The sequence below is a fragment of the Mchenga conophoros genome, linkage group LG7 (assembly GCF_057382185.1).
Source record: "Mchenga conophoros isolate Kocher_MC1m ecotype Shallow Benthic linkage group LG7, M_conophoros_male_GT1.1, whole genome shotgun sequence".
Taxonomy (NCBI): domain Eukaryota; kingdom Metazoa; phylum Chordata; class Actinopteri; order Cichliformes; family Cichlidae; genus Mchenga; species Mchenga conophoros.
In genome coordinates, this window is record NC_140532.1 from 20,383,157 (window position 1) to 20,397,567 (window position 14,411).

Genomic DNA, 14,411 nt, shown 5'->3' on the forward strand with positions numbered 1-14,411 from the left:
TAACTGTTGAATCACTTTTTATTTCAAACGGCATTCACACAATACATTTTATTAATGAGGCACATTCACATCAAATGCTAAATAACTTCATGCATGGCTGAATGTTAGTTACAACTTCATCAAACTGAATGCCAATGTTGACTGTAAATGAAAATATTGCTTCATTATTTGGCACAGTAGGAAACTTTTGCCCATTACATGACCACAGGTGTGTTCAAAGTGAGGTTATAAATCATAATTTGACCTAAAACATGTCTGAAAAAAGAAAGAAATCCAAAAGATTGTTAGCGGCTGCGTCACATGATAATTCACATTCAGAAGCACTGTTGCACAATGTTGTAGAGAATGTCTGAGACTGATCAAAAGCCATCTTGACATCCTGACCTTCACGAGGTTCTTGTCACACTGTCTTCATTTGAATGTTTTGGCATTACTTCCACTTAACACCCAGCCCCGCCCACCACCACCACCTGCTTTTGGCCAGGGATGTTTCTGGGCAGTTTTAACAACAACAGCTATAATGAATGTAACAAGTGGCCAGTGAAAACCACGCAGGATATCAAGATGTTTCCTCTAACGTAAAAGAAACTTTAAACCCATTTCAGGGGGTTAGTACACTCCACATCAAAGGTTAAATTCCCAGAGGTGTTTTAATAACAATAATTCATCAATCACCAATGACATGGGTGTTTAATATAGAGTTGTACAAATGGTGTTCAGCATTTTATTAGTAGTCATAATATGAAAAACATGTCTTTTACACCCAGAAGAGAAAAAGTTTAAATGAAAACAATGTTATACTGCAGTATTTACACATCCTAATATGCTTATACAATTAGTATTGCGTTAATCGTGGTAAAAGTAGAACAACATAGCATGATATTTATATGCTGATTACCTCTGATTTTACCACCCTGTAACCACTGCTACAAATTACAGTTATTTCACCTGGATAAGAGTACCTGGATTTAAGCATGATTAATACTGAACATACCAAAACCGCTAATGTTAATCAACCACACTATTAACAAATATAAGATAATCAAATCCAAGAGCGCTAACCCATCTCAATTCTAGAACCGATTCAATTAAGAAGGTACAATCAGTGACTGATGGGAAAAGACAAATGGGTGCTTTTCCTGAAAGAGAAACAAGTTCACCTCTCATCCAGTAGCTCATTCTCCAAACATTTACAATCGGCTTCTACCAGCGCACGCACCATGCAGAGGGAGGGAGTGCATCTGCCAAGGCCGGGCTCCTTTTCAAATTTGAAAATAAAACATTTGATCACGACTTTTAAGGCAGCAATATATACATCCACATACTCGAGTCCTCTCACTGGAGGAGAGTCGGATTTCAGACCAATTCCCTTTCGAGGTGAGAGAATGAAGACAAAATAATGAAAGTGAGAGGTGACTAAACTCATTTATTATATACACAACCCAGGGTGATAATGTCTCTGTTACAGAGACATATAACTTATGCAATGTAAAAATGGCAACAAACAAAGGGAGAGTTCAAAGGAATTTGAAGAAGTGAGTGTTGTACTCGAATCGGGTCAGGTATGTTCTGAGGTGACTAGATCCTGCGCAGAGGGTGCCACATGGACACGGGCTTCCTCAGAGTTGCCAGCATCTGGTTCCAGTGAGTGATTCCCATCCCGCTGGCCTCAGGGCCGATGATCACATGACCAAGGTTCTCACCCCGGCCATCGTCTGTGGCCTCTGCCACCGTCACCCTCAGAGAGAGCTCCTGCAGAGCACAAACGTGGTTACATAACCTTCTCTCTAAGCAGGATTCAGCTGGGTTTTTTTCTTCATCTAAATCTTTATGGAATTAGTTAAATACATGTGTCACAACAACAATTTGACCATATCTCGATACGCTTTTGCACTTTTTCTAACAGATTATTTTTGTGGGGGTTGAATGATCCATGCATTTTAAAGGCATAGTTTCCACTACAGGATTTCAATTATATCACCATCATATATGTAGACCATTGAACAATGTATCTTTCAGTTTGTTGGTTATTCCAGCACTTGAGAACCAACGACTGAAAGATTTAAAGAACCACACCAGCATACAGTAATGTGCAAAAGTCTAAAGCCACCCTTCATGGTTTTATTGTTTGCTAGTAAAATTGGAAATGGATGCAAAGATTTATTAAAACTAGTGGTGTCAGCGTTAATCTCGTTAAAATGACGTTAACGGCATAACCGCAATAACGCTGCAAATCCCCGTTAGCGAGTTAGCGCCGATTGCCCCGTGCGTAGGGCTGCACGGCGTCAACGCGTTATGGCGTTGTGGCGTTATGGCGTTATGACAGCACTAATTAAAACATATACAAACAACAATATTTGGTATGACAACCTTTATTCTTCAAAACATTCTGAACACTCTTAGGCAAGCTTTCCTTTAATTTAAGGAGTCTTCAGGTGTTGGAGTCTGCTTAGGATCACTGCCAATCAGACGCTTCAATAAATGGTCAGCTGGGATAACTATATTTACTCAGGGGTTTTTTGATGTGATGTTCTTCTGCTTCCCTGGCCCTAGTCAAACCTTAAATACTGATCTGTATGGGTAGGTTTATGGTACACATCAACTTTTAAATGCCCACCATTAGCGATAGAAATCTCACAGTCTAAGAAGGCTAACCTGCCACTTTTCATTTGCTCCCTGGTGAATTTGATGTGTTGGTCCACCAAGGAAATGTGATCTGTGAATTGTGGTACATCCTGAGATTACATTTTCACCCAGGTGTCATCCACATACCTGAATAGGTGGAATTAAGACACCGTTCCAAAAGCAAACACACTTGGTGGGTGCTGAGAGTGGTCCTGTTGCTGAGGTTGGGGTCATCCTGTAATCTCTTATGAACTACCTCTAATGTTTCAGTGACTTGAACACAAGTGATGCTAGTGCCTTCCTCTCCTCCACGCTGATGTTGGATGCTGGGGTATTTGCATTGCTGAGACCGGCCGAAACTTTCGTCTGTAGTTGCCCTGCTGCTATGTCTGCGGCTGTGGCTGCGATCAGTTCCACTAGCTGGATTTGTCTCTGCGTCAACCCTTTTGAAAGGATGTTTTTCTCTGCTTGGGTGAGTTGTCTGTCAGGCAGATTTTTAATCCACTTGTCCACATGCCCGGTGTGGCATCCTTTTCTCTTCTGGGCGCTGAGGACACTCTCCGTATTTTGCTGTGGCTTCCCATGCACAACAAGTAAGTCAAACTTCCTTTGTTGCCTGGTCTTAGACTTCTCATACTGTATGAATGAGCCTTCTCAGTGAATTTAAACACCTTTTTAAGAGTATTCTCATCTAGAATCATTGTAAGGTTGGGGAAACCTGCAGTCAGCTGAGACTGAAGAAGTCACTTGGATGACTGATGAAACGTTTCTCCCTCTGAAAACACTATTTCCTGATGAACAGAATTAGCTTTTGGGATTTACTAACGTGAATGATTGAGAATGCATCAAGACAAGTCAACATCGTAGCCACTGGCCTCAAGTTAGCATGCTAATATTTCCCTTGTGAGTGTGTTAGTCAGCTAATAAAAATGGCCTTTCTAGACTTGCTACCATCTTTGCATATACATATTAACTTTTGCTTTATTTTATTTGTATACTTATAATTTATTGCACATTTACTTGAAAGCCCTTATCACTTTTACAAGAGGGCACATACAGGATTATAAAACACAGATTGAGATAGATAATAGTGTAACGACAAAAAGAAGCCTAAGTCCTGCAAAACTTGTGTTTTTTTTTTTTAATTTTCCCTCCTACTAATTAATAATGTTTCCTATTAACATTTTCTTATTCTGGAAAATAATAAATCATGGTCTGAAACATACCTGCAGAACGATTGACGGCACAGAGAAGATCATGGCTTCATTGAAAATGGGGTTTGTGTCATCCCTCTTGGTGGAAGTCTTCTTCTTACTGATTTTCCTGCCATCTTGCAGCAGATAGACTTTGACAAATGGATCTGATGAAGGAGAAGGAGTGAAGGTAGAGTGAATAGTTTGTAGAACATCCACTAAATTCCTCATTGGAGACAAATCAGGTAGACTCACAGCTCTGTATACAGAATTAGCTCTGGAGGCGGTGTTTCAGTGTGGTTCGCTGTCTCAGGCAGTGTGACCATTATCAGTTGACACACTATTTAAAGAAATTCCATAAAGTTTCTGGGCTGCCTTTCCTCATAACAGCCATCCCTCAAGATTTTCTTCATTTAAAGCAATGCATTAACAGGGAGTATAACATCTAGTCCTTTTACTGAATAAAAATAGACAGGCTGCTGTTATTAAATCAATAAGCATTTTGTTTGTTCGCAAGATGTTAGCGTGTTGAGAACGGCACAGATTTAATGGCATTAATACACATGCACTGCACAGCTGACACGAAAAAGAAAACAAAACGCTCATGCACACACTTCAGGTTAACTTCTAATGATGGAAAGGAAACACAACCCTGCAGACAAAAAGCATCCCTGACCTGCGGTGTTCTTGCCATTGGTCCACACCAGGTTCTTGCACTTAGCCACAACCACAGTGAGACGCTCTGCTGTTGGCAAATAGCTGAGAGACAACAAGATCTCCCCGACTGCATCCACTGCCTGTGGGGTCAAACCAGAGCATGGCAGCCATTAAATACAACATCATACATTTCTAGTCAAGGTGATGCGCCGACAGAATGACTGTAACGTGTTGACTGGAGTATGGCGAATCAGAACTCCTACTACTGTGGATTTTATTTAATTTTAAGGAGCTACACACAGTCTTTAAATTCGTTTCTAGTTCAATTAAGAATATATGAAAATGAAAGTCTAAATTACTAAAATTATATATTCATTGCATAGTGTTAGTGCATAATGTATAGAGTTTTGAAACATTTAATTTTCAATTCATCATTTTGTCAAAATGAGTAAATCACGGTTAACAGTCATCCGTTTATTCCTTCTAAGCTGAACTATTGTAATTTCTGTGTAATCGGATTGTTGTAAAGGTTTCCTGAATACCTTTCGTTTGATCCAAAACACCCCGAGATAGTGCTGACTAGAAAGAGAGATCATATTTCTCTCATGCTGACTTCTCTCTGTTGGCTGAATTGAATTTAAAATCTTTCTTCTCAAATAAAAAGCATTAAATAATCAACCGGATCCCGTCTTAATGACCCTAAAGTGTCATATTATCCCTTCACTGTCAGATTGCAGGCTTACTTGTGGTTCCTAGAGTTTCCAAACGTAGAATAGGAGGCAGAGGCTTCAACTCGTCTCCCGTGAAATCCACTCCCACTTTGACTTTGGGAGAGAGACACCCTCTCTACTCTAAGCTTAGGTTCCAAACCTTCCTTTTTGATAAATGATTTTGTGGTGTTGCTACAAGCTCAGGCTGCCCATGATGCACTAAGCACTCCTCCTCATCCCTCTTTTTACTCCCCTTGTGTGCATATATCGCTGCCACATGTCGTTGACTTCTCCCTCCAATAGTTCGTTTTGTCCTTGTCTCTCTAAGCTCTCATTTTTATCTCCTGTCTTTCCCCTCACTGCCCTAATACTGGTAGTAGATTGGCTGCCCCTCCCTGAACCTGGTTCTTCCTTTAAAGGGGAGTTTGCCTTTCCCACAGTCGCCAAGTGCTTGCTCATAGCAGATCATCGCATAGTTGGGATTTTCTATCAAATATTGTAAGGTCTTTATCTTGCAATGCGAAGCTACTGGAGGTGACTGCTGTTAATAACTGCTGTTATGAATAGTTTTATAAATAAAACAGAAATGAAGTGTACTCAACTGAATATTAATTATTCATAATTAAATATCTTTAATATATGTGATTATTGCAGCGCCTCACTCCAGGCTCTGTGGATACTGTTCATCGTTTTTTCCACAGCATGAGGCTTCTCTGATCAGCTCACTGAGGACACAGTTTTGCTGAGAATAAAAGATATAATATATGTGCTTTACATCACATTTGTTTATATATGTTATTGAAAAATATTACACATGTTGATTTCTAAATAAAAAAAATAATGCTGTTAGATTTAGTTTTAGACAAGATTTGATCCAGTGATGAGATAACAATGATTCTCCCATCCTGTTAAACTGTCGCCACTAAACCTATCATGGTAAATTGTATCTATTAGTTTTATATTGATATTGTCACATAGTTTTCACAATAGAATTAAAAAAAATCTGTACGCTTCGTCCATTTAGGAAGCACCCTCACTGACCTGACCTTGATTCTGTTTGGATCTGACATGTAGTTTTGTTAAATGTCCAGCAGATGGTGTCAGACACCGCTGTGCTTCCTGAAACGTTGCAAGGACAGAACTTAGATGTTCCAGTTCCAGCATTATTTTTCTGTCTCTCTCTCTGTATCAACACACCTTATTGACATCCTGAAGATAGAGCCAGGCGTTGAATGGTCTGATGGTCAGGTCCAAGTCTGACAGCTTGAGCTCTGCTACGCCTGCGCTGATATTTCTCTCATCAGCATCGATACCAAAAGCGGCAAAGCGAAGGCTGTACTCCTCCAGGCTGGAAGAATCCATGGGGATGGAGAAGCGCTCATCGAAGATCACGGTGAATGCATTTGTCTGGACCTGTTGGAGGTGGTGGACAATTTGCAGGATTGTATATTCCAAACTCAAAACACACAATGATGCAACAACAATGGAAAATAAACCAAACAGAATGTGCAACTGCACCATACTTCTCAGAGGAATGTGTAATATGTTTGACTAGTCTTAAATACCACTTTTGTAATCTACTTGAGCACTCAATGTGCTTTCTACAACTTTATGCCTCATTCAAACAAGCAGCTTTTTCTACACTAAGTGCTTTCTATCTAATATTCACGCTTGGATAGACACATCAGGGAGCAACTTGAAGTTCAGCATCTTGCCCAAGGATCTGATGACATGCAAACTGGAGCAGGCAGGAATCAAACTCCCAACCTTGGAATTGGTAGATGACATGCTCTACCACCTGAGCTACAGCCACCTGTAGTGTTGCTATTAAAGAAGCTTACGTGATAAGAGCACAAGGTCTCTTTTTTGTTTATATACCAGAAAAAAATGCTACAAAACCACTATTCATTTCCTTTTCTTGTCATCTAGAACACATTTTAATGTGGAAAACAGCCTCTGACAAGCAAACCACACCATGACTACTTAAGATCAAAGACAGAGGCTGCCAGAGCTACAGTTGTAATGGTAATTTCAAGTCATCAGGTCTTGAGGGGATGTGTGGAAACCGATGCGGTCAGAAGTTACCAGGCAACTAGTAACATAGCAGATTTAATAATAGCCACCCCCCCCCAACTCACACACACACCAGTGTTTGTTCTCGAAGTATGAGATCCAGCATGAATATTTTTGCTAAATGTGTCTGAAATAAAAACACTGCAGCTTTCTCACAAACACATCATAACCGAGATCGCGAGGTCACCTGGGGTTTCCAGTGATGAACAGCAAAACGACAACGCACTGCGGCGTTGAGGACATGTGAATTTAGAGCAGAGCAAATGGTCTACAAATCAGCTTGTGCGGCTTGACCTTGGATTGTGCTTCATATCAACCAACTGAATAGCATCATAACTGCTCAGCACCTGCGGGATCCAGAGAAAAAAGTAGCAACATACAACATACAAAGCATCTTGAGCAGCCTTCCACCACCGTGTGAGACTACCTGCTTGCAGTATTAGCTTTATCACTTTTACAATGGAGATGTAAGCCCCCAATAAAAAGAGAGAAAGAAAGAGAGGTGTGTGTGCACGTTGTTACATGCAACACGACAGGCAAGCAGAACTGACAGCAAATAAATGAGAGGAAAAGAGGGAGAAAACGGGGTATTTGGGTGGGTGGGGGCTTGGGGGTTTTGACAGAACGCAAAACAAAAGCAGTAACAGCACAGAGAGGCGCTGGAGAAGAAAAAAAAGAGCAAAAGGAAGCATAGATGCAAGGGGTGGGTGGAGGGAGGCCTGCGTGGCCATCGGAGCGAGTAAAGCTGATGTCAGCATTTCCTTTGGTCTTCCCTTGACATTAAAGAGGGAGACACTAAAGCTGCTGCATCGGCGGCTGCTCCTGTTATGATCACCGTCAGATCAAACCCCTCCGAACGGCACGGCAACTAAAACTGGGGCACCGACGAGTCCCCGCGGCATCCCGTGTAAGCCTGCACAAAACCACAGCCCCACAATGGAGCGATGACTCACAGCGTGGAAGAAATGTGTGAATATTCTGGCAGCGTTAGTGCCAAGAGCAGAAGGCGAGCGCCAGGTGTAGCAGATGGCGGGAACGACGCCTTGTTTCTTCTCTTGTCAGAACAGTTGCTTCTTACTAAGAGCGTGATGAAATTGTTCTAGTGGTGAATTTAAAGGAAAGCTAAAAATGAAGTAGATTATCAGGAAGCAAATGCACCACAAAAGCTATAATGGAATGCAGTACAAGTAAATGTTTTGTTAATGCTCTTAATGAAGCAAGTGAGCAGCTGAAATGATTTAATTTGATTTACTCAGACTGTTTTGGATTAAGATGTAGTGACTGTGGAGGCTATTTAACTACAGCAGGCTCACTGTCATGTTCTACAAACCAATTTGAGATGATTCTTTGTAACACGGCACATTATCTTTATGAAAGCAGCTATCATATAAGATAAGATAAGATAAGATAACCTTTATTAGTCCCACACGTGGGAAATTTGTTTTGTCACAGCAGGAAGTGGACAGTGCAAAAGTTATGAGGCAAAAATTAGAATACAATAAGAATAAATACAGTACACAGCTGTACAGAATAGAATAAAATACTATATACAGTAGAATAAAATAAAATAAATATACAATAAGATAAAAATAGAATACAAATACAAATACTATATACAACTGAGTAAAAATACAACGATGACAGAAAGGATTATTGCACTTAGTATTATTGCATATGTGTGGATGTGTGTGCTTGATCAGTTAAAGTCTTTATTATGGAGTCTGACAGCAGTGGGGAGGAAAGACCTGCGAAATCTCTCCATCCCACACCGTGGGTGCCGCAGTCTCCCACTGAAGGAGCTGCTCAGTGCTGTCACAGTCTGCTGCATGGGGTGGGAGATGTTGTCCAACAGGGATGACAGCTTAGCCGCCGTTCTCCTGTCACTCACCACCTCCACTGGGTCCAGAGGGCATCCTAGAACAGAGCTGGCCCTTCGGATCACCCTGTTCAGTCTCTTCCTGTCCCCAGCAGAGATGCTGCCGCCCCAGCAGACCACACCATAAAAGATAGCAGAAGCCACCACAGAGTCATAGAAGGTCTTCAGGAGTGGGCCCTCCACCCCAAACGACCTGAGTCTCCGCAGCAGGTACAGCCTGCTCTGCCCTTTCCTGTAGAGGGCGTCTGAGTTATGAGTCCAGTCCAGTCTATTGTTCAGATGAACACCAAGGTACCTGTAGCTGTCCACAGCCTCAATGTCCATACCCTGGATGTTCAGTGGTTGCAGTGGAGAATGCTTGTGCCTGCGGAAGTCTACCACCAGTTCCTTGGTTTTACTGGCGTTGATCTGGAGGTAGTTGATGGGTAGATGTGATGGGTGAACTGTGACTGTGGTGTTTAGATGATGCTCAGTTGGTACTAAGAAGCCCAAAGTATACCAAAAAAATATCCCCCATATCATCAAACCACCAACAACAGCCTGAAACACTGATACAAGACAGGACGGGTTCATGCTTTCCTCTTGTTTATGCTGACTTCTGACTTGCAGCAGCAATCGAGGCGACGTTTTGCTAACCCTCTGTTGTCTAATTTGGCTGTGAATGTGCAAACTGTAACCTCAGTTTTATGTTCTTAGCTGGCAGGATTTGCACCTGGTCTGGTCTTCTGCTTCTGTAGCCAAAGGTTCAGCATGTTGTCCATTCAGATGCTCTTCTGCATAACTTGGGTGTAGCGACTGATTATTTGCATCACTGTTGGCTTTCTATCAGCTCAAAGCAGTCTGGCCATTCTCGTCTGACCTCTGACATCAACGAGGCATTTTCACCCAGACAACAGCTGCTCACAGGATATTTTCTCTTTTTCAGAACATCTGTAAAGCGTACAGATGGTTTTGCTGGGAAATGTCAGTAGATCAGCAGTTTCTAAAATACACAGACCAGCGCTTCTGGTTCACAAGCATGCCACGTTTAGAGTCACTTGAATCACCTTTCTTCCCCATTCTGATGCTCAGTTTGAACTTCAGCGGGTCATCTTGTCTTGTCTAAATGCACTAATTGACTGATTAAACAATAGATGTTCAACTGTATCTAAACTGGCTGGTAAGTGTTACACTCCAATAGAAGTCATTATGTACTCCATTAAATGACAAAATGAAAAGTTAATTGAGAAAAAAGAAAACACTGCAGAATGTGCCATTGCATTGTCTTGCTCATCAAATTACAGTGTCTTTAAAGCACTATTCTTCCGAGTGAGATAATTAATGTACTTTTATAATTTTTGGGGTTACTGCTCGTTGTAAGAAAGGCTTGCCCATTGGAGACATTAAAGGCATCCTTGATCCAGTAAAAGATGTGAAATAACCTTCCTGCAGCTCTCGGGGGATTGTCCACTCAAGCAAATGAAATGGGCTCTTCTGACGGACAGGGAAGAACTGGCTTGTCGAGCTGCAGGATCGAGCATCTCCTCCTGAGGGACGTATCACTGTCTCTGACTAAAATTCAGCCAGGTCTGAGATCTTAAACACATTTCAAGGGAGCCCAAACTGCCCTCACTGAGCAGGAAGGCTTTCGATGCCACGTTATTCCTCCACGAATTTATCAGAAGCAAATTTTATCTTAAGTTCAGTCATCTCAGCACTAAGTGCTAATTAGCCATCCGTTGGTTTCGTTTAGTTTCAGTCCTCCAGCATCACAAACTCGCTCTTTTAGCAGTCAAAAGCATGAATAAAAAAAGGCCCCCCATCACATTTTTACACTTTATTGCAAGCTAACGAGGAACACCGCAGCTGTCATGATACATGTGTTCGCTACATTACATTAACACAGCTATGTATGATGCTTGCTTTCACGCTTTGATTAACTTGTTAATAAATAATGTTTTTATCTCAAATTTAAGGTTTGGCTGTTATTGTCCTTTTTTATATCTGTGAAACATTATATTACTTGTAATGGTCATTTTTAGCCATGGCAGCTGGTTCTTCATCAACTTTGCCACCGTGTAAAATATCTCACCAGTGAGTCATGGTTTTATTTATATCATTCATCTGTGGGTCATCTGCCTCCTCTGCTGTAACTCTGTCGTCACACAAGGTCCTCACATCTGTCCTGCCTCCCCACCTGCTGCATCACTTGATGTTCCACATCCCTGTTCCCACTCTGCTCATTAGTTCTTCAGTACTCCTGCTCCACCCTGAACAACTTGACAGATTTTTGCTTTGAGCTTTGGAGTCTTTTTGCCAGTTTGTATTCTGCCTGCTTTTGGCCTACTACTTTCTGTTTAATGCTAATTAGCAAATGCAAAAAAGTAAGTATTTAGAAAACATTTTTAAAAAAAAACATAACAGGGAAAGCCATTCCCCTTAAAAAACAGAGTCCCACTTTAATTATAATTATGAGGTACTAAAAAACAAAAATAACCATTAGTACCTTCTACAAGTGAAACTCCATTGAAAGCCATTATTATTTATTATATAAAACAAGTACTGTGAAGACCTTTACTGTCCTTTTTGACATTTTACATTCTAGATGAATTAAACACAGCATCTTGAGGTCTGTCATATTTTCCCTCAAACCTTTTGCAAAGCAAATTACCTTGAAATGAAACCTACATTTTGTATTCATTTATTTAAACATAAGAAATTCTAAAATGTATCTTTTTATCACACAGATTCCATGAGGTCTCCCATAGTATGAAAATACCAGAAGGCAGAGGTTTCCTTACCCTTGTCACTCCCACATTAATCTCCTCTGGCCCCAGTGAGACTCTGATGAAGCAGCCAGGGAAGTCGCCTTCCTCCTTCTCCAGCAGGTCTTTGCCCTGGTGCAGGGTGATGTGGAGCAATCCCATCCCCTGGCCCGGGTGCTTGGATGGTTCAAATTCCAGGGTCACCTCCAGCTGGCCAACAGTGAAGTCATTACCAAAGTTGTTGGCAATAGAGGAGATTGAGCTGAGTGAGTCGGTAGAGATGGATCGGTTGAGCTGAGCTATGCCTGATGGGTCCAACTCTCTACTCATTAGCTCCAAATGGCCCAGGTCCCTGAAGCCATCTGGGGTGTCGCCAAGGGCCAGACTAGGCTTACGGCTGGATGTGGTGGAGGTTCGCCGGTGGTTATTGGCTGCCACTCTCTTTGAGTAGAGGATTAAAAAAAATGACAAAACAACATTTTAACACCTCAAGGATTTTTTTCACTTGAGAAACAGGACATGGAAACATCTGATGGCAACTTTTAGGTTGACAACATGAACTTGTCAGCAAAGAATGGATTCAGGGAGCGGCTATACTTGTAATAATTCACCTGTTATGGTCTTTTAGCTCTGTTACTGGTCTCTACCAACTCTTCAGAGGAATAGCTCGCTGTTTAGCAACTTTAATGCACTTTTGTTTGTATGCTAGTTGTTACATATGCATTATGAATAAATTAGTTTTTCCACAAAACTGTGTTAAAGAAAAAAACTAATGAGTATTGGACATAACCTTTGTTGACATCAGCTGCTACAGAAGAACAAAGTTTATTTGATAGTTAGCTAGTGAGATAGCTATATAGCTAGCTAGCTATCTAATAAACCTTGTTCTAGCAATTAGATACATAGTAGTGGTCCTGATTTTAAAAAAGTGATGAAAAACAAAGAAAATAAAAAATAAGGTAAAGTTAGATTAAAAAGTAGACTGAGACTGGACAAATTAATTCAAATTGCATTCATTTCCACAGATTTACGCTATAATGCTAAGAAACAACTGCAAAAAGTTGTAACATAGAAATATGTGTGTGTTACTATTGATAAATCTAATATTATTAGTGTATTATTCTTAGTTTTGTCAAGTGAAATAATTTATTTTTAATAATCACTGCAGAATGTACCTGTAATAGAAACTGACATTCAGCTTTTTTTTTATGCTCAGTTATATAACTAATCTCAAAAAATCAGATTCTTACTTGTAATTGACACCAAAGTTGCCTCTGCTTCGGCGTGAATCTGCAGGTATTTTTTCTAGTTTTTGATATTGTACGGGTACCTTTTGTCTGACTTCCGAGAAGGAGGTTCCATATTTTTCTTGCAGATATCGATAATCAAAATTGGGGAAAGGAGACGGCGTTGGAAAAGTTCCAGATTTCCACAGCTTCCAGATATTAAGCCCAGCCAGGCCCAGCAGTACGAAAAAGCCCACCAGGTAGAGCCCAACCTCCCAGCCCGGCGGGTTACGCACCACTAAAACAGATACAAAAAACAAATGCTTAAAGAATTCCTTATAAACTTCTGTTTCATCTGTAGTTACATAAAGTCATAGTTTGATCATCGCAAACAGACTGGGAGAACACCAGGTTGAGTAGGAATCTCGAACAGCTCCCAGTGACTGAGCACAGTCACCACTGTTACAGGTCTTGTCATTTAATGCCAAGTGGTGGCTTTGGGAGTCAGTCGGAGCACATAAAGTTTTATGTAAATCAGATGGTTGGGAACCAAATCTGACAAAAATCTGACAAACAAGTTAAAATGCCAGTTTGAATTAAATGCTACAGCATCTATAAAGGCACTGGAAGCCTGCACAGAGCTGGACTCCTAAAAATTGAATTGAAACTTCTTGAGGACTTTGCCAGCTTTATCTCTACTTGTGATAAGCCAGTTACAGAACAATGTAAACTGCTTTCTAACAGCACTGCCTCCATGTGAGATGAGGTCTGTGCAAATATAACAGTGCGGTTGTCAAACACTAATCCACACAAAGGTATTCAAACAAAGTAAGTATAGAAACAATTACTCACCACTCAGATGGTAGCCTGATATATCTCCACTCTGAGCCGAGGACATGGTGCTGCAGCCAGCCTGCAAGAACCCAACCAAACAATAAGTTCCTTTTTTTTCTTTTTCTTTTTTACATCTAATATGATTTTGCAAACTGTAACTTAAATGACCTTTAAACCGTGCTGGCAATAACCGTCAAGCAAATGTGTTTACATAAACCTGATTTGTGCCACAAGACAAACTACACTATTTATCCTTAATAACTCTTGACATCTGCTGCCATTTCAAAATGCATAAACAGGATGCATGCTTGGTAACACTGGTGCATAACTAGGTTTGGTGTTCATGACCAATGATATATTGCAAAAATTCTACAGTGTTTTCTCATCTGGTCATCAGCAGGAAAACATCCCTTCACGAGTGCCTTCCGGATCCAACACAATAACAAAACAAACAAAAAAAAAGATGAAAGGGG

The 14,411-nt window shown here is 40.8% G+C and overlaps 1 protein-coding gene across 1 annotated transcript in view; it reads right to left on the bottom strand.

The window, feature by feature from the left end:
* syt12 (synaptotagmin XII) overlaps window positions 1-14,411 on the bottom strand; it is a 29,265-nt gene continuing 14,854 nt past the window's right edge. Inside the window, exons 2-8 of the mRNA XM_085282818.1 lie at window positions 13,957-14,017; window positions 13,209-13,402; window positions 11,915-12,319; window positions 6,383-6,598; window positions 4,495-4,615; window positions 3,852-3,985; window positions 1-1,752 (exon numbers count right to left, since the gene is read on the bottom strand). Of these exons, the coding sequence (XP_085138944.1) occupies window positions 1,579-1,752; window positions 3,852-3,985; window positions 4,495-4,615; window positions 6,383-6,598; window positions 11,915-12,319; window positions 13,209-13,402; window positions 13,957-14,002 (1,290 nt within the window). The 5' untranslated portion in view covers window positions 14,003-14,017 and the 3' untranslated portion in view covers window positions 1-1,578. The remainder of the gene's footprint in view (window positions 1,753-3,851; window positions 3,986-4,494; window positions 4,616-6,382; window positions 6,599-11,914; window positions 12,320-13,208; window positions 13,403-13,956; window positions 14,018-14,411) is intronic.